At 42.2% G+C, this 18,912-nt stretch overlaps 2 protein-coding genes across 2 annotated transcripts; both read right to left on the reverse strand.

Moving 5' to 3' along the window:
* Positions 1–219: 219 nt before the first annotated feature.
* LOC105383923 (cilia- and flagella-associated protein 91) lies at positions 220–13,993 on the reverse strand. Its single transcript, XM_048629756.1, has 26 exons — positions 13,496–13,993; positions 12,965–13,041; positions 12,568–12,631; positions 12,118–12,156; positions 11,886–12,018; positions 11,432–11,545; positions 10,954–11,051; positions 10,554–10,620; positions 10,203–10,323; positions 9,881–9,952; positions 9,452–9,548; positions 9,035–9,190; positions 8,455–8,613; positions 7,863–8,047; positions 5,970–6,116; positions 5,415–5,544; positions 4,980–5,071; positions 4,326–4,474; positions 3,848–4,020; positions 3,548–3,616; positions 3,098–3,187; positions 2,556–2,672; positions 2,085–2,231; positions 1,202–1,330; positions 769–873; positions 220–398 (listed from the first exon to the last, which is right to left on the reverse strand). Exons 1-26 carry the CDS (start codon positions 13,557–13,559, stop codon positions 220–222), a joined length of 2,973 nt encoding a protein of 990 aa, XP_048485713.1. The 5' UTR covers positions 13,560–13,993.
* A 1,434-nt stretch (positions 13,994–15,427) lies between these two features.
* Positions 15,428–18,907, reverse strand: LOC125490477. The gene is made up of 6 exons (XM_048629757.1): positions 18,844–18,907; positions 18,160–18,314; positions 16,985–17,059; positions 16,421–16,525; positions 15,967–16,057; positions 15,428–15,600 (listed from the first exon to the last, which is right to left on the reverse strand). Exons 1-6 carry the CDS (start codon positions 18,905–18,907, stop codon positions 15,428–15,430), a joined length of 663 nt encoding a protein of 220 aa, XP_048485714.1.
* Positions 18,908–18,912: the final 5 nt, after the last annotated feature.

Raw genomic sequence — 18,912 nt, forward strand, 5'->3', positions numbered from 1 at the left:
ACAATTACCTTCAAACTATAATATAGGCCGATGGCTAGATCAGTATAATATAATTTTTTTTCGAAATTTCCAAAGTCGTTCAACAAAAGTTGTTCAGAGTGACCTCAGTCACTCCTTTCTGCTTCCAACACCGCTTTTGCAACAACCTATAGGTATTACATTAAAAAAAAAAATGGCGTTTTGGCATCTCTAAAATGCTCAACTAAAACTCTCATCACTTCACTCAGACTTCTCATCACCACCATCATCACTATCCCCCTTCTCTTCCCGACCGGGCTCGTCCGCGGCCGTATCGCCCGTCAACTCGGCCCGCTCCGCGAGGGATAGCCGCGACGCCGGCGTGGGCGGCGGCTCCAGCGCACCACCCACTTCTGGGTGCCAGGAGTGGGCGCTTGAAACTGGAAAATGGGTTATGTTTAGCGAATGTTAGGAGTGCACAGAAAAAGGTGACTTATAGGAAGTTGTTTTTGGTGACGCTACACTGACTGAGTAATCCTGTAACCACGTTTATTTATTTATTTAAACTGGAACACCAGCAGCTTATACAACACGTTGACATACCCTAGATGTGTTCTACGGATCGCCTTTCTTTTCTTCTTCCGCGAGCTCGCGAACGCCTGATTGACAGAAGAAAAGAAAGACGATTCGTTTACGTTACGCTTATATGTGCCTATTTCACCGTTTCTTACCTCTGTCTAGTCGGTTTCTATATCTAGTATTTACGTCTAGGAGGCTGCTATCTCTACTTGGTCTATGGTTGTTACTAACCTCTAGGTGGCTTCTCTTCTGTCTGATCACACTTGCACTTCTTCATATCGTCCAGGTAGCGCTGCTCCGACGGCAGCGGGAGTGGTTTGTTCGCGTCCACATGCACTGGGGAATAAAACTACATGAGCAATGGATGAAATGTGACCACTAAGTTAGACCTGGAATCGAATCTGGTAGGTCCTAAGTGTTTGCTTAATGGTGCTTAGATGGTGGTTTCTCCCTAATCCTCACACCTGTTATTAGGTGGTCTAAGAGTTCATATACTGACGACAGATGTCGCTAAAAATGCCTACCATCCAATATTGCTCCATAAATACATTACCACAAGACACGCGCAGTACGTACACTTGACGAATCTAGTATACTCATACCATTTTATTTCTGATATATAAATGATTACGATTTATGAATAAATGAATATTTCAGTACTCACTCTCACTAATCCTGACACTCCTGTGTTCCTTTCTGCTGGTCGGGGGCTCACACTTGCACCACGGCTGCGCGCGGTCGGCGGCGGCGGCGCGCTGTCGGCGCAGCTCTGAGGGGAGCTGGCGGCTGCATGCTGGGGGATGGAGAATAGGTGTTGTTGATACTGCCTAGGTAGGATATAACAGGAGTAAGTAGTTTAGGTGTAGGATTTGGTAACTTGAAAAAGAAATCCTCACAAACTTTAATGTTTGCTGAGTTCCGAAAGGACCTATTTTACCAAATCCTTACAAAGTTTCTTTAGTTTTGAGTCATGGTCTTTCGGTTACAGTGACATCAGTGGCACCATAAGGTAGTGCAAATTTATAATCGCGACGTTGGCACTAAAGGCTCATCCTTTGAGAAATCTGTCAGTGTACGGTCAGCAGGACCGTACATTTATTTTCAATAACGTATAAACGAATAAACGTATAAACGTCACTATACCTTAACCTTACCGTTACCTTTGGACTTTGTCTAACTAACAAGCCGTCGATATTTGGAACAATGTGGTAATTTTGAAAAGGTACAAAACAAAAGTGTATAGGTACTTACTTATGAAGCTGATTGTACAAGAAAGTGCAAATCTATAACAGCAGTTATAACACTCACGTTCCTTCCTCGGCGCCTCGGTCCGCGCCATCGCGTCTGGCACCTGCCTCTTCATGGGGTAGTGGTTTATAACAGTACTTAGGTATAGACAATGCAAATCTATAACCACAGCGTTGACACTAAACACTCAAAATCTTATTGCAATAAGTCATGGAAGTAATAATACAACTTATGTATTATTACTTCCATGCAATAAGTATAATAAACTGCAAATCTATAACCACAGTAACGACACTCACGCTCCCTCCTCGGCGCCTCGGTCCGCGCCATGGCGTCCGGCACCTGCCTCTTCATCAGGTAGTGGTAGTCGGACTCCTTCACTGGAGGCTGCGTGAGGCCCGTCGCACGGTCTAGCACTGGAATGTATAAACAAGTCTCTTGTATAGCTGTGGTAGGGTAATGGCTTTCTGATGCCATTCTTTAGAATAAGGAATTTAAGTAAGTACACTCTTTACGATGACGGAAAACATCGTGAGGGAACCTGCGCATAAAGATACTAGATATGTACCTACCCTAACCCCCTTACTGCCAGTTTCAATAACTCTATCTACCGATGACTGCTGGTTATTTTCATAGAATTTTGACACATTAAAATTATATAACCTGTCAAAATCGTATGAAAGTAACTACCAGTCATCGGTAGATAAAGTTATTGAAACTGTCAATTTATGTATAAGGTCGATAGATTTATAATTTGACTATGAACTCACCGGCGTCCACCAGCCCGCGTGCTTCTATTTCCACTTCAAGTTTCTCCTGCAGCGCCATCTTGTGTTCGCGCGACACTTGCCGGATCTCCTCCTTGTGTGTGCGCGATTGTACCACCACTGTGAGTGTGAAACGTGATGAGTAAATTTTACGTCTTATATTTATTTATACTTAATAAGTATATACAGAATGTTAAAACAGTAGTAAGCCCTTAGGGAGGGGACTAATTATGGGGGTTTATTTAATTTATATAATATATTTCGAATTATTGTATAAGCATGTATTGGGCTCGTATAAAAACCTCTACTAAGTAGGTATCCTTCTTTACCCTGTAGTAAAGTCTTCCCGAGAGTTGGAAGGGCATCAATTAGTAAATCCATGGCCTGCGACCGTACCAGCACTATAGCCACCCAAGGTAAAGCTGTGGCTGTGACACATATTTAGTAGCATAGACAGAACTCTTTCCGGATAAATGGGGACTAAAGATAATTATTATAGGCGTGATAGATGTGAAATACGTCAGACAGAATTCGAATTAACTGACCATCTTGCAATAGATCGTTGAGCATGCACCTCATGTCGTGTTGCGGAGGGAACCTGTCCTCATGAGTTAACTGAGGCTTCTCTTTGTGACCTGAATAATGGAAAAGAAATATAATAACATCTTATTTAAATGTCTAGGCTATTACAGTTGTACCTAGTGGTAGAAATTAAGAAATCTCTTCAATAACCGTTTTTGTTTGATAAATAGGACAAAGGAAGCGGCGATCTCTTGATATATAAAAAGTAAAATTGTACATGCGTTTCGGATGCTTTTTCACATCATTCATTATTTCATCAGTCGTCGTCCCATTGGGTTAAATGCGAGTGATAGATCATACAGTGTAATCTACTCCTGCGAAGATGACTGATTTCAACAAAAATCAATCAATTTAATAAAAAATAAAGGTGGTCTCAGTAGGTATATTAGTGCTCCTAAAAAACAGAATCTCACGTCTAGTGTGCTTCCATCTGGGGTCGTGTCGGTGTATCGTCTCAGTCGGCTGAAGACAGACGTCTTCCGCTGAAAAAGAAATGCCATTATTAATAACTTTAAGAAATCACAGATTATTTAATAAATCAGTTCATCCTTTTAAAGAATGAAGATAATATAGACTTAGGTAGCTCTAAAAACTGCAAGCTAAAGCCACTTGGAGTCATTTCAGCTTTTTGGAGAAAGCACATTAAGAGGTAGGAGGACAACGTTGACTAAAATACTGATAATGTTGAATGATGATCACATTCAACCACCAACCTGTCTCGTCCGCCCGCGCCGCCTCACAAGCCTCTACCACGGCCTTCCTGGCCAGTCCCAGCCGCCCGCCCTGCATCAGCTGCACGCGCTGTCTCGCCGCCTCCTTGTGGGCGGCCGGCAGGAGGAACTGGTGCACCAGCTCAGCCACCAGCTCGTTCTCTTCTGCTGTTGATCTGGAAGAAGAAAGATTGTTTCAGACGCAGATGCAACATAAACGCAAAGAGTAAGGTAGGCATGATAGGGGCAGATTTTCAGCTTGAAACTTATCTGGGATGGATCTGTAATTAGGATGAGGAAAAGCTGAAGTACTTATTTATTTAGACTAAACACTTTCAAGAGGTATGTAAGTACCTAAATGAAATCCACATAAATAAACGTGATTGATTTTAGTATTCTGTGTAGGTACTTACCAATTTTTTTGTGTTATATTTCTTCTTGTTGTGCATTCTGAAGGTTAATAAATCAGACAGCAACTCACAAAGACGGTCTCTCCCGCAGCAGCGCGTCGACACGGTCCGCCTCGGCGCGCGCCCGTGTCGCCGCCGCCTCCTCCGCGCCGCGCTCCACGCCCTCCGACACTATCTCCTGGAGATAGGCGTCCACGGTCTCTTGAGTTACGCCGAGGACCTGGGGAGATTGCATATTAAATGATGTAGTAATAAATTACGTAAGATACAATAAGTAATCATAACCATAAGCAAGCAATGATAACCATTGAGGTAGAGGTAAGACTGAAGGAGAGCGTTCTTGTTGGGAACAGGAAACCTAGCGCGACCTCCTGCCCTCTGGGCCGACGAAATTATTTGTCGTAGCTGGTAGTTAGCTAGGCCGAGTGAGGTATTGTGTTGTGGCGCACTGGATCAGCCTATATTTTTGCAGTTTTATGGGACCCCAGACGTGCAGAGGGTCTCCACTAACGTCCGCCTATCTTCGGCTGTACTTTTGGCCTTGCTCCAGCTAAGTCCAGCAGCTCGCAGCTCGTTTGCAACGCTTCGGCGCCATGTTTAGATAGGACGTCCACATGATTAGGTATGGCGGAATCAAGGCACATGAATAGTTAGGTACTTCTGTAACGAGAAGGGCGGAATCCTCTAAATATTGGGTAGTCTAATGTATTGCCCACGACACTCACATGTTTAAACATCTCATCGTGTTCCCTCCTCCTCTGCTCCTCTTTCTGTCTCCTTCCCGCTTCGGCCGCCTCTCGCATGCTCTTCTCACGCACTGGAATAGGGAGACACGTGTAATTAAAATGATGATGCGGGTGTTCAAAGAGGTGTTTTAAGGTAAGCGTCCACCTTTTGGCATCGTACCAAAAGTTGTGCGTCCACTTCATCGGCATTGCCGAAGCCGTTTCTCCGTGCATTTATGAAAATCTTTTTGGTGCGATACGTAAGACCTATATCGATAGGGGGACTTTTATTCTCTTTTACCATTCTTGACTTCGATACCTTTTGAATGTGACGGTTAACACGCGCTAAAACGCTATAAATTGCATGTTTGATATAAGGGGGACAACATGTAACAGCATACGTAATAAAGATATGAAGAAGTTAATAAAACTCACGTGCAATCATAACACTGGCATGCAGCCTCCTCTCCTGCTGCAGCCGCCTCAGCTCCTTCTCCAGCAAGTCCAGCGCGGCCGACACTGCGCCGCCACAGAGCTCTTGCACTAGAGCTGATATTGTAGACTCCTGGAGAGGGGAAAATACAGGGTGAAGACATTGAGTTTTTATGAATGTACCTAGGGACTTTAAAGAACACTTATTCATAGTCACACGACACTAATATTGAACACCCAAAACCCAAGAACAAATCTTTGTCTCTAAGCAAATATCTGCCCCTGCGAGAATCGCACCCGACATCTTCGGCATAGCAGTCCGGGTCAATAAGCTCTGTACCATCCGGTCGTCGGTACACCTTCTCTTCCTAGGCCGTCCTACGCTCCACATGGTCTGTCTAGGGACCAGTTTCCGATACTCGGGTTCGTTATCGACGTAGATAAACCACCAACCACAGCGCCGTGCTTTATGGTAAATCGCGATATAGTGATGTTTATCTAAATCGATAACTAACCCGTGTAGAGGGCGCTGCCGCTGTGATCAATATGACAGTATACCTTCTCTTCCCTAGCCGTCCTCTGTTCCTCATAGTCAGTGGCCCGCGCGTGCTCGCGCGTGATCCTCTCCCGGTCCTCGGGCTGCAGCGCGTGCGTGCTCTTCAACTCTTCTGTGAGTTCGAACGCGCGCATGCGCCCTTCGAACATCTGCGGGGGTTGAGGGGGATTGTGGTATTTATAGGGTTGTTAAAGTAATACTAGAATGTCGTCGAGGTAAACAAGAAACTTCTGAGCCCGCGGTATGGCATCTTTATCTACGTATAGATAGGTATACTCGTCCTACCAATCACATTCCCATAATGGCGGTAAAGTATTACAAAGATGCCATACCGCACATTGTGAATCGTGCATAGCGTATAACGCCTTTTGCTACCTTAAAAAAGTCTGGTCACATTCTTCCTTCAGTTTTCGCCATCCAGACACTAAATAAACTAATAAAACCAAACAGCAAAAAAAAATATTTCGTTAAATCGTTGTTTACATTACCAACTTACCCAGCTCTTCTCCAAAACATAGTACCTACCTAGGTTAGAACACCCGAGTTTGCTTACAAGAAACTCTAACCTTCAAACATCCTTAAACTCTTACCAAATTATGCACAGCCCGACCCCTAACAACCGTCTGCATGGTCAGCGCGGCCTGGAACCTCGCCTGCTCATCCTCAGCCACTATCCCCACTGCAGGGGTGGACGGTCTCCGGGCGGAGGTCACGTGGCGTGGGATCAGGGGGGATTGTGGTATTTATGGGAGTAGTAATACTTACTAGAATGTCATCGAGGTAAATAAGAAACTTCTGAGCCCGCGGCATGGCAGAATTATCTACGGTCATTTAATGTACTTAAGTAACTATATCCCACCTATTACGTCCTACGTCCTATATACTGTCGTTTACTAACAGGGACAAATATGCTATGCCGCAAGGACTGGCATAGTTATTGCTCTGTGATATTACTGAAAAACATCTCAAAACTCACCAAATTATGCACAGCCCGTCCCCTAACAACCATCTGCAGCGTCAGCGCGGCCTGGAACCTCGCCTCCTCATCCTCAGCCACTATCCCCACTGCAGGGGTAGACGGTCTCCGGGCGGAGGCCACGTGACGTGGGATTAGGGGGGATTGTGGTATTTATGGGTTGTTAATACCTACTAGAATGTCATCTAAGTAAACGAGAAACTTCTGAACCTCTGAATCTGCTGTCTGCCTGTCATCTGACTATCTTACCAATCATATTCCTGTAATGGCGATAAAGCATGACAAAGATGCCATGCCGCACATTATGAATGAATCATGCATAGCGTAAATAACGCCTTTTGCTAACTTAAAAAAGGGTCGTCACATTCTTCTCTCTATTTTCGCTGCCCAGACAGTAATAAACTAATCAACCCATAGTTACATACACACAGCAACATATTTCCATTAGTTAAATCATTACTAACTTACACAGCTCTTCTCTATAAACATGAATGTCAGGCCAGCCGAGGTTGCTGAGGTACAAAAAACTCTAACCTTCAAACATCCTTAAACTCTCACCAAGTTATGCACAGCCCGTCCCCTAACAACGGTCTGCATCGTCAGCGCGGCCTGGAACCTCGCCTCCTCATCCTCAGACACTATCCCCACTGCAGGGGTAGACGGTCTCCGGGCGGAGGCCACGTGCCGTGGGATTAGGGGGGATTGTGGTATTTTTGGGTTGTTAAAGTAATACCTTCTAGAATGTCATCGAGGTAAACAACAAACTTTTGAGCCCGCGGCATGGCATACTTTATCTACTTAAGTAAGGAAATCCCACCATTGTCGTTTATTAACGACGATAAATAGATATTATGCTTTGCCGCAGCGACTGGCATAGTTATTGTTCTGTGCTATAACTTAAGAACATGCTAAAACTCACCAAATTATGCACAGCCCGTCCTCTAATAACCGTCTGCATGGTCAGCGCGGCCTGGAACCTCGCCTCCTCATCCTCAGCCACTATCCCCACTGCCGGGGTGGATGGTCTCCAGGCGGAGGCCACGTGGCGTGGCTTGAGCACGTGAAGCGGGCCGGCGGAGGCAAGTGTAGCTCCTAGGCGGGCTTCTGAGGGGTCGAAGGACGGTTTTGAGGAGGTTGTTTAGTAGAGGGGTATAAATGTGAGTGTGACAATTTGGCTAGAAATGGGTAGAGCCACTCTTTCATATTTTTACTGATAGCGCAAAGAGGAAAGGCCTATCTAGACCAGTGTCCAACGCCATTCCACCGTCGGCGTCGGATTATTTATTTCAGCTTTAACAGATAGATAAGATACCTTCATTACGACTTCAGCCATAAGTATGAGTGTAAAACGAGCTAATTACAAAATATATCGTCTCCATAAAGAGGAGTGTGAAATTCGTTATTTAAAAAAGCACCTACCTTGATATGAGTGTGCAATATGCCTATTTCAAAATACACAACCCTCACCAACACGAGTATGAAACATGCAAAACGAAAACCACCAAACCCACTCTTCAGATCCTCATGCAGGGTCTCCAGGAAGCTCTCGGTCCACCGTGTCTCTCGCTCGCAGAGGGCGCCACGGTCGCGGCGTGCTGACTGCGAGCGGGGCGGGTCCTGGGGGGACAGCCAGGGGGGAAGGGCGGAGAGGGACTTGTAGTCTTCGTATTCTGTTGAGGAGAGGCATATGTAAATATTAGTGCATAATACACAAATACTTATGTCAAACTTATAAGTAAAACAGTTTTTCCGTTGTCAATTTCCTAATTTTGGTAAAAAGATGTTCCGGGATAAGAGAACATTGGGAGGAAACTTACGCATTTTAGTATGTGAGAAGCTACCCAGAGTGGTTTCTAAGGAATAAGGCAATTAAATTATAAGATAATCCTAAGGTAGTTCCTCAGGTTTCCTAAGGATATTCATGGAATATGCAAAAAAGGTTCCAATCGAGTGATGCCCTATACTATATGATATTCATGTGCAGGCACTAAAACCCTTGCTAAGAATAACTTAGAACGCTATCGATCACCTTTCACATAAATAAATAAAGTACGGTTCACACCGATGTTATGTATTCCAAAATTAACTCACCAAGCAAACTAGCATCATACGTGATCTCTTTATGCCTGTTCCTGGCCAGGTACCCGTGCCTCCTCAGCGGGGCGTGTAGCGGGGAGGCGGGGTCGCCGGCCAGCGCGGGGGGGAGGGCTGAGCCGCCCCGGTGGCGGGCTGTCAGCTTGCGGACTTCTGGGGGGGTTGGTGTAATGTGTGTTGTTATGGATTTAGGCGGATCTTATAAAACAGGCAGATAAAATATTTTAAAAGGTTTTGTTCTCAGTCATAAATTGATTTATTAAAAAATGCCTAAACAACGTAAAAAATACAATAACCTATTTTGAAACGTAAGTTTCATAAGCGTAAGCTTATTACCAATACGAATGCCACGCTCGCACGATAATCTACTTTCATAATATGCACATTTCACACTCGTATCACTTTTAACCTTACCTCTGTCCCTCTCCCGGTGGATTTTCTCAATCTTGGCTTCCATCTGCTTCTTCTTCTGCTCCCACAAGTGCTGCAGCTTCAAACTAGTCCTCGTCACCTGTTTAGTTAAAATTACAGATGTGGTGAACACACGCTATTACAAACTTACCTACTTATCTTCTAATTTCACCCAAAGCCACACGGTTCGTTATAGATGTTTAATACGCGTTCAACCTATCACGGCCCTTAGGCCTGCTGCCGCTACACGAGTTCGTTATCGACGTAGATAAACGTAACTTTATCGCGATTCTCCATAAATACGGCGCTGTGATAGGTTGAACGCGTATTAAACATCTATAACGATAACGATATAACGAACCGTGTAGCTTTGGGTTTCATCTTTGCTTGTCGTCTATGGCGTATAATAGCTGGTGATGATGATGAACGGACCTGCTGCTCGCGACGCTCGTGCTGCATCTTCTGCAGCAGCTCGAGCCGGATCTGCTGTAGCTCGTCGATCTCCTGAAAAAAAACATTACCATTAGTAACGTCACAAAAAAAAACAAATACCTCGCGACATCTTTGGTTTTTGTCTATCGATGACTGTCGTAAGTTTACTTAATTTTTCTCTAGTACTTCTCACAACCTTTTCTCTCATCATCATCGCCGTGTTTCTATAATCTGTTATTTGATTCGATGTGTTTTTCATTGATAATCGAATGACTTATGGTATTCAATTTAGGGTCAAATACAACTATCTATATTTACGTACTGCCTCCCTAAAGATCCAATCCTTCGTCTCGATGTCTTTGATGATGTCGTTCCGTTTCTTGAAGCCGCAGGGCAGGTCTCCGTGCTCCACCAACTCCAGCCAGACCCGCGCGTGGCGCATCCTGAGGACATACAGAAAAATTGCTAATAAACAGGGTGTTTACAAAAAATTACTAATAAGACCTCCATTCTGGACCACTTTTAATCTACGACTTCTGAAATTGACTTGACTCCCTTAGTACTTACCACCTTTTTTTCAAATTTCACAATACTCTGTAGATATAATTATATGTAAAAAGGGTGGGTCTTTATCTGTGATGGATAGAAAGTTACTTGGAATATTTCTACTCACTTGTTAATTATTTCTGTGGTATGAAAGTCAGCCGGCAAATCTCCTTTACGATATGGATCTCCAGGGCCTATAATAAAACATATTGTAAATGTAAATACCTACATATTTACTTAGTAAAATAAACTTTGGAAGAAATCAGAATAACAGTTCCAGTCGCTTTTAAAGGAGGAATCGAAATGAAGCATGTGTGTGAAATCTGCAGTTACGCTTTTACCTACTTAAAATAAAATTTGCTAACCAGAAAAAGTTAGTAAAGTAATAAAGTCATTAGGTTGTCTAGAAGGGATCCATATATTAAAATATGTCTTAATTTTATTTTATCAATTTATAAATTATGAAATTGTAAATTGTAAGTATTGTATTTGATTGTACAGTAAACCAGACAGAAACTAAAACTAACCCCACTTGAGATTGTCCAGTAGCAGTACTTCCGGCACCTCCCGGCAGTGCGCCGCGCTCACGTCCGGCTGCCACGGGTGCGTTTGCGCAGACGACTCCCTGATGATGTAGACATCAATATAATATACTTAGTCATCATCAACAACCTACTGCTCTGGTTAAAGATAAAGGTGTCTCTTGAGAAGAGCTATAACAAGCGTTCCTTCTTGTTATGGTTTCGGTGACAAACACTAGAACAGCGTAGCAAAATGCGATAACCAAATAATGAAACGATATGAAAATGGCGGCAAACATGATAGGTACTCGTACCTATCATGAGTCCGTTCGCCTTTGTTTAAATATTTGCGGGCGTTCAGATAGAACATAGAAGGTAATTTTATGAGCACCATGCAGCTATGTCACAAATTTTCATACTAACTGCCTCTCGGTGATGTAGATCATGACCTAACCTAAAGTAACCACTAGATTCAGTAACTAACCTGTACATAGTTTGTGTTTTCTTGTGCCGCGGGCCGGAGGGCTCGGGGGGCGCGCGGGGGGACGCGGGGGGCAGGTCCGGTGACGTCACCTTCATGGGGAGCAGTTGCTTTGGCCTGGAACAGAGGAGTTGTAGGATAATGTATAAGTAGAGGAGGAATAATACATTGTGGATGGTCGGCGATTGTGGACACAACTCTAAGGGAGGCCCAAGGTATCCTTATCTTATCCTTGATGTTGTTAGTGTGAGGCGTTATGTATAAATATGTAATACTTACCATATTGTAATCATGCACGTTGTTTTTAGAATAAATAAATATTTCTTACTTGAGTTGAGTAGGTAAATCGATTACTTGCTTACTCTCATTGGTGAAATTGATTATAGGTACTATTGATCTATTGTACTTAATATAATTAACTTCAGAATATAGAGAAAAGTGGAGATTGGACACTCACGTGTGCACAAACTGGTATCTCAGCGGGCCGGCGGGGTCGGGCGCGGGCGCCGCAGCCGCCTGCCTCGCGCGGCGCGAGTAGCCGCGGTACGAACAGTCCATGTGCGGAGGGAGGCGGCAGTTTGGGTGCAGGACTGAGGAAAATTTGTAACTACATATATTACACTCGTGTCTATTATGTACTTATGTGCTAATGACAGTAAGGATTTCCGCAGCATGGCCTCGGTAAGAACAGTCCATGTGTGGGGGTAGACGGCAGTTTGGGTGCAGGACTGCGGGAAATTTGTATCTGCACATATCACACTCGGGTCTATTAGATAGTTTAGGTACTATGGTAATAATGACTAGGCGTAAGTAGAGTAGCCGCGGTAGGAACAGTCCATGTGCAGGGGGAGGCGGCAGTTCGGGTGGAGAACTGCAGGGGGAGGTGGAGGAAATTTGTAACTGCACATAGCACACTCGTGTTTGCTAGATATTATGACTAGGCATAAGGAGTTCAGTCTATGTTTATTATTAGGGTTATGTAAATGGTATGGATATTTTGTAAATTTGTAATTGCACATAAATAAATAAATAAATAAATAATCATTTATTTCAGGTCATCATTTGTTACATTAAAATTAAAATCACAAAATAATACACTCACACCTAGTATCTACATTTTCCCTTGCTTTCATACTTACCAAAGTTGACTCTCTGCCGGTTTTTCAAGTCTGAAAACATGGTCTTGAAGTTGGGTTGTATGCCCTGAAATAAAATTACAATCCTTTTAGGTATAGATAGGGAAAATTTACAATAAAATTTCTAACGGCAGTCCTAAAAAGGCCCTCCTTGCCATAGTGATAGTGGTCATGTAGGTACTATAGCCATGTAGGTATTAAGAAAAGTGTCACCCCTATTAATAACTACTCTTTCTTTCCAGGCTGAAGTTATAAGTAGGCAGCTTCATTCTCTAGTTTGACACGCTACCGGTAACTAGAGAATAAAGCTGCTGTCTTACCCCACCTTACTATACTCATATCTAGGTACACCAATAAGGGCAATAAGGTAGGTAAATAACTGTTTAATTATGTTACTTACAACTTGAGCGGAAGCCATGGCGGCTTTGAACGCAGAGCGAGCGTAGTCCCTCGCTCCAGACACGATGAACGACGAATCTGGATGAAATTAACAGTAAATCACCATCATTGGACGAACTATGGGACACTCTCAATCTACTAGATGGATGGTCTTAGACAGGTAGCAGGTAGTGACTGGATGAGACACGCCGAGGATAAGTAGGTACCTATAGGCTATGGGGTTTTGATGTGACGCTCCTTGATAAGGACCTATATGTCAAGCAGTGTGGGCTGAATGAGTAATAGTTGAATCAGATAATGCTCCCACTTCTCACAGCAGATATGCGGGTTCGAACTAAACTGTGGCATGTACCAATGAGTTCTTTTGAGTTTAGGTACATTTATAAGTATACCATAACTCTTACCGTGAAGGAAAACATCGTGAGGAAACCTGCATGCTTAGGGAGGCAGTTTAGACCGCGGGGATATGAATATTTCCAGGTGGAGACACAAACACCCGCACCAAGAATAGAATATAGAATAGAATACTCACCGTACAAATAGTCGTGAACTCGCATTTTGGACACATTTCTTCTTATACACATTGTTTCCCCCATTTTCGCGAAAGTTTCTTTATTATCTCACAAAGAACTATGATTTTTTAATGGTGATATTATTCCGAACAAAAAAGTATATCATTAATGACACAGATGGTAAATAAGTAGGTACGAAAATATCACATTTAAGGCTGATTATGTGAATAAATATATCGAAGAAAGAAATATTATGTTTTTGCTACAGCAAAAAGGAGAATGTGTATTTGTTGTTGTGTCAATGTCAAGAGCAGATAATCTTTATGGATCAAACAAATTCCGTTGCTTAGCAACAATCGAGAATAGATAAAGAAAAAGTTCCCGTTACTCATTCCAACTCATTGGAAAATTACGAATACAGGGTGTTGCAGATTCACAAATTTAATATTTTAAGATAGGCGCCGAAATGGGCATGGCGATACTTAGGTCTTAACTGATTTTAATGAAACTTGCTTGATCAAGTCACCCCCTCTTACAAAAAAAACCGGCCAAGTGCGAGTCGGGCTCGCGCACAAAGGGTTCCGTAGCAGCAAAATTACAGTTAAATCAACCTATCTCAAAAACTATAAGAGATACTTTGATCAAACCAAAAATCGTTGAAAGAGTTAATTAGCATGCATCACCTCTATTTTTTTTAGAATTTTATACCCCGTAGTTATAAAAATAGAGGGGGGGGGGACATACTTTTTACGACTTTGAGAGCTGATATCTCAAAAACCGTTCACTTTAAGAAAAATGTTTTTTAGAAAACTTTATATCATTTTAAAAGACCTTTCCATTGATAGCCCACACGGGTATGTACATCGAAAAAAAAAATTTCATCCCTCAGTTACATGTATGGGGGGCCCCACCCCCAATTCTTTTTTTTACTATTTAGTGTCATATTTTTGTAGCGGTTCATACAACACATATTCCCATCAAATTTCATCACTGTAGTACTTATAGTTTCCGAGTAAATCGGCTGTGACAGACGGACAGACGGACAGACGGACAGACGGACAGACGGACATGACGAAACTATAAGGGTTCCGTTTTTGCCATTTTGGCTACGGAACCCTAAAAATGGTTGATTCAAGCAGCACAACACGTGTTATACACGACAACACGTAGTTACAGTTCAAAATAACATTACATAATATAGAAACAACAAAATGACTTTCCTCAAATATTTCCATCATTTATTCAGTGTTTAAAATAAAAAAATAGTTATTTTCAGCTTAAAACTAAAACTTAAAATAACCTCGGTCCTTAATTCATACTCATTTAAAAACATTCACTTGTGCCATAATGCATATTATTAGCTTCAGAACTTAAAGTACCTATGGTCCTTGTGATCAATATTATAACATAATACCATTACAATTTTGTAAAGTAATTCCGTCACTTATGCATTTTTAACACATACTTATAAACACCCTAGCTAGAGTTCAGGCTGATTTCTTATTGATGATTGGATTGACCTCAGCTCAACACACAGGTAATCCATAATTAATTCACAAAATATTAAATATCGTAAAGATATTTTTTCTGTCTACCTGATATTGTTCTAGATCACGGAGGTCGTTCAGTGGTAAAATTCCACCTGCACGAGTCAACAAATTAGTTCATGAACACAACAACAGGTGGCGCTGTAAAAAAGCCGCCATTTTGTTTTCTAAAACCATCACTACTGTTCCAAATTGTGAATTAGTTATTTCAATAATTTCGTAAAAAATGAATTTTAGAAATTTAAAAATCAATTCAGTTTTGTTATTGTGTACAAAATCTTAAAAATACACTTAGTTTATCTGTGGTGGGACGTGGGACACATAACTTCCACTTTAGTATCGCAATAACAGCGCAAAACTGGCTGTACTACCTACAAAATAAGTCTCAAAGTCCAGTAAACCCTATCATGTATGTATAAGCAGGGCATCTAACTCGGCTAGTGCTTTCCTGGCATTCTCTATCTCTTTCATTTGGTCCCTACTCCGCTCGTTAAGGGAGGTTATACTTTCGCGCAGGTCTGTCAGCTTCTTGACCACTCTCTTCTTCTCTTCACCTAGAAGTTCGAAGGCTCGGTGTCCTGTGGAATGAAATTCCATTTAGGAAATATTTACTTAATCAAATTTTCGCAACTGTTTGTACAGATGCTAGTTTATTACCGTAACATTTAAACCAGATTACAAGAGTAGGTAGCAAAAGCAGTATAATTGACAGATGCATAAAGTTTTTGACAGAGCTAAACATCAATTCGTCTTTTTAGAAGTAATGAAAGGCCAGTGGTCAGTCGGGTCTCTCTCGGTGTATGACGAAGACTTAAGTTTAGGAGCGCAGCGACGACTCTATCTCGTTGTATTAAACCTGCCGATTGCACTACAGCTCGTTCGTGTTTTGTCAGTACGAAGTAAAATTGCTGTTTCTGAATGGTAATTTTGATACAATAACGTACCCAGCAGAGGTATGTAGTCACCAGCCCGCTCGGCGCGCACGTCCAGCGCGAACCAGTCCTCTACATCCTCGGAGTCAGAGGAGGGCATCTCCTGCAAAACCAATACATATAAATAGATTTCATAGATGTATAATTATGAATAGTAGCGGTAACAGAATATTCCCTTGAGGAACACCCAAAATTTTCGCATTTTACGGTATCCTCTACGTAGGACTCGAATGTAATTATGTATTGATTAAATGAATTAACACACCACTTCCTCTTGAGATTATGAATTCATACACAGTACAAGAGTGAAAACCAAACAGTCTATTTGCTGAAGACAGACGAATTTTTCTTGTCTGTTTTGTTATTATGGTGACCAATAAATACATCTATCATCTATATTTTTTTCGCGAAAACGCTTTGTCACATCATATCGTGCTTCCCATGCTACGCCCCCAGTACAACTCACATCATAGAAGCTGGCGTCGCTCGGCACGCTCTCCTCTTCCGAAGGAGAATCTTCCTCCATGCGTTCCGGCTTCATCAGGGAGAGGAAGTCCTTTGAGTCTTCCATCTGAGGGGATGAAGACTGATTAGAAAGCATGTTCAGGGAGATACGGTATTGGATACTGCTCCCACTTTCGGTTACTGTAGGTCTAATACGGGTAAAACAAAACGTCACCTGCATAATATTTTATGGTAAAAGAATCATAATAATTTTCGCAAGAGGCGTCAGAGTTGGTAAAAATACTACTAATATAGGACCTTTAATTTAAAAAACAATAAACTATGATGAAACATAATGTAATCCTACAATGCAATATAAGTGTATTTTCTTTTTACATGTCTAAATAACAAAATACATAACTTCATAAATTATATTACAACAAAAATGCAAGCTCAAATTATAACTGACAGCTTAAACAAGCTACACTAACTTTCTATACTTATACACTTTCTACCAAAGTATTTCTTCACTACCTATACATCTACTACACATTCTACCAACAGTTTCCTCTCTAGAGTGGGTTACCTCATCGTCTCTGAACAAGTCGTCCACCGCCGCCTCTAGTTCTGCCTCTTTCTTTATCCTGATGGAGTCCAGAGGCTTGCGGGAAAGGGACAGAGTTACGTTACTTTTACAGTTTTCAAGTTAGTGAAAAAACAATAAGGAGGTCTTACACTTTAAACTTGTAGGACGGTGTTGCCACAGTTTAGCCACTTTTATAACTTACGAAATGTATACGATGTTTTTTAAATGAGTCTAAAGTATTCAGGGTTTTTTCCATGGCAGCATCCTAAACCCAACGCAGGTAGATTCTTGGTATTATTTACCCCTGTCAGTCCTTTTTACCCGTTTTACAGTATTCATTCATTCCATCATTATCCATTCATTCATTCAATCCTAAGTCATTCATTAAATCCCCACTAACTCACCTTACCTCTATTCTCCAATCACAGTTGCCACTCACCTCATCAGAATCCACCTCCTCCTTTATCTTGGCCCCCTCCCTCCGCCCCCCCTGGCTCTTCCTGAGGGGAGGGGAGGGTGGCGGAGATCAGCTTCACCGGAGCACTGCTGGCCATATACACTCACGTGCAATGAAAAAGTTCCATCTGCCATTTTAGTTTCATATGTTTCTGGAACTTTTGCCCGTAAGTGTATTTAGCTTCACTTACCGTGCTACTATTTGAAACTACTCGTAGCTACCAATAATACTTGATCAATACCATATTTCATAGAAAACACTATTCACCGCAGGTCAGTTGACGGTTCGAGATAGAGAGCATATCTTTTTCCATTAGACCACCACAGGTTACTTATATCTTGCTGCAATCACTAACCTCATCAGAATCAACCTCCTCCTTAATCTTGGCCCCCTCTCTCCGCCCCCCCCCTGGCTCTTCCTGAGAGGAGGGGAGGGCGCGGAGATCAGCTTCACCGGTGCCTTGTGTGGCCGCGATCTGGAGCGCGGCGTCGGCTGCTTGTACGGTAAATATCAACAAGAATCTTGTTCATATTTACCCCTACCGTAAATTTTAACTGATTCATTCTGAATGAATTCGATCCTCATTTATTCATTCAAGACCTCTATAAATTCAATTCTCATTTATTCATTCAATCCTCGTTCATTCTTTCAATCTTCATTCATTCATTAAACCCCATCCGTTCACGTAATCTCCATCTAAAACACCGTTACCACTAACCTCATCAGAATCCACCTCCTCCTTTATCTTGGCCCCCTCCCGCCGCCCCCCCTGGCTCTTCCTGAGAGGGGGGGAGGGCGCGGAGATCAGCTTCACCGGAGCCTTGTGGGGCCGCGAGCTGGAGCGCTGCGGTGTGGGCGTTGGGTGCTTGGGCGCTGGGGGAAATTGTTTATGTTATTACTATACTCCGTCCATTATATTATTGGTTTTTTGACAGTCGAAATCCCATACATATTTGATGGCTGCAAAGGAAAACCAACTTTACTTAATAGATATAAGGAAACGTCTAAAATACAATAACATAGTGGAAGCTCTATAGCTGTGCACGCGAACTTCGTTTCGCCTTAAAAAAAATCCCGTGGGTATTCCGGGATAAAAAGTAGCCTATAGATGTGTTAATCCAGGGTGTCAGCTAACTCGATACCAAATTTCGTTAAAATCGGTTCAGCCGTTTTGACGTGAAGAAGTAACAAACATACACACACTTACAAACTGTGTTAATCCAGGGTGTCAGCTAACTCCATACCAAATTTCATTAAAATCGGTTCAGCCATTGTGACGTGAAGAAGTAACAAACATACTTTCACCTTTATAATATTAGTAAGTAGGATAGGACTGAATGGCTTGGCTTAGATTAAGGATAGAACAAGATGTTGTATCTATTACAGAAACAAAGCAAAAAACTGTCAGCAGAAACAAAATTGTTTACACTATGAAATCGTTTTAATTTCAATGAAATGAAAACCATTGTAC

The sequence above is a fragment of the Plutella xylostella genome, chromosome 24, assembly GCF_932276165.1.
Source record: "Plutella xylostella chromosome 24, ilPluXylo3.1, whole genome shotgun sequence".
In the NCBI taxonomy this organism is placed as follows: domain Eukaryota; kingdom Metazoa; phylum Arthropoda; class Insecta; order Lepidoptera; family Plutellidae; genus Plutella; species Plutella xylostella.

Excerpts from the sequence above, each read along its gene's own strand:
- LOC105383923 (XM_048629756.1), bottom strand. The coding sequence starts at position 13,559 with ATGGGGGAAACAATGTGTATAAGAAGAAATGTGTCCAAAATGCGAGTT. Across the intron at positions 10,621-10,953 it reads ACTGGACAATCTCAAGTGGG|GCCCTGGAGATCCATATCGT; the intron begins GTTAGTTTTAGT and ends GTTTTATTATAG. Across the intron at positions 6,117-7,862 it reads GACGGGCTGTGCATAATTTG|ATGTTCGAAGGGCGCATGCG; the intron begins GTGAGTTTTAGC and ends CAACCCCCGCAG.
- LOC125490477 (XM_048629757.1), bottom strand. The coding sequence starts at position 18,907 with ATGGTTTTCATTTCATTGAAATTAAAACGATTTCATAGTGTAAACAAT. Across the intron at positions 16,526-16,984 it reads ACTTGTTCAGAGACGATGAG|ATGGAAGACTCAAAGGACTT; the intron begins GTAACCCACTCT and ends TCATCCCCTCAG. Across the intron at positions 15,601-15,966 it reads TGACTACATACCTCTGCTGG|GACACCGAGCCTTCGAACTT; the intron begins GTACGTTATTGT and ends TTCATTCCACAG.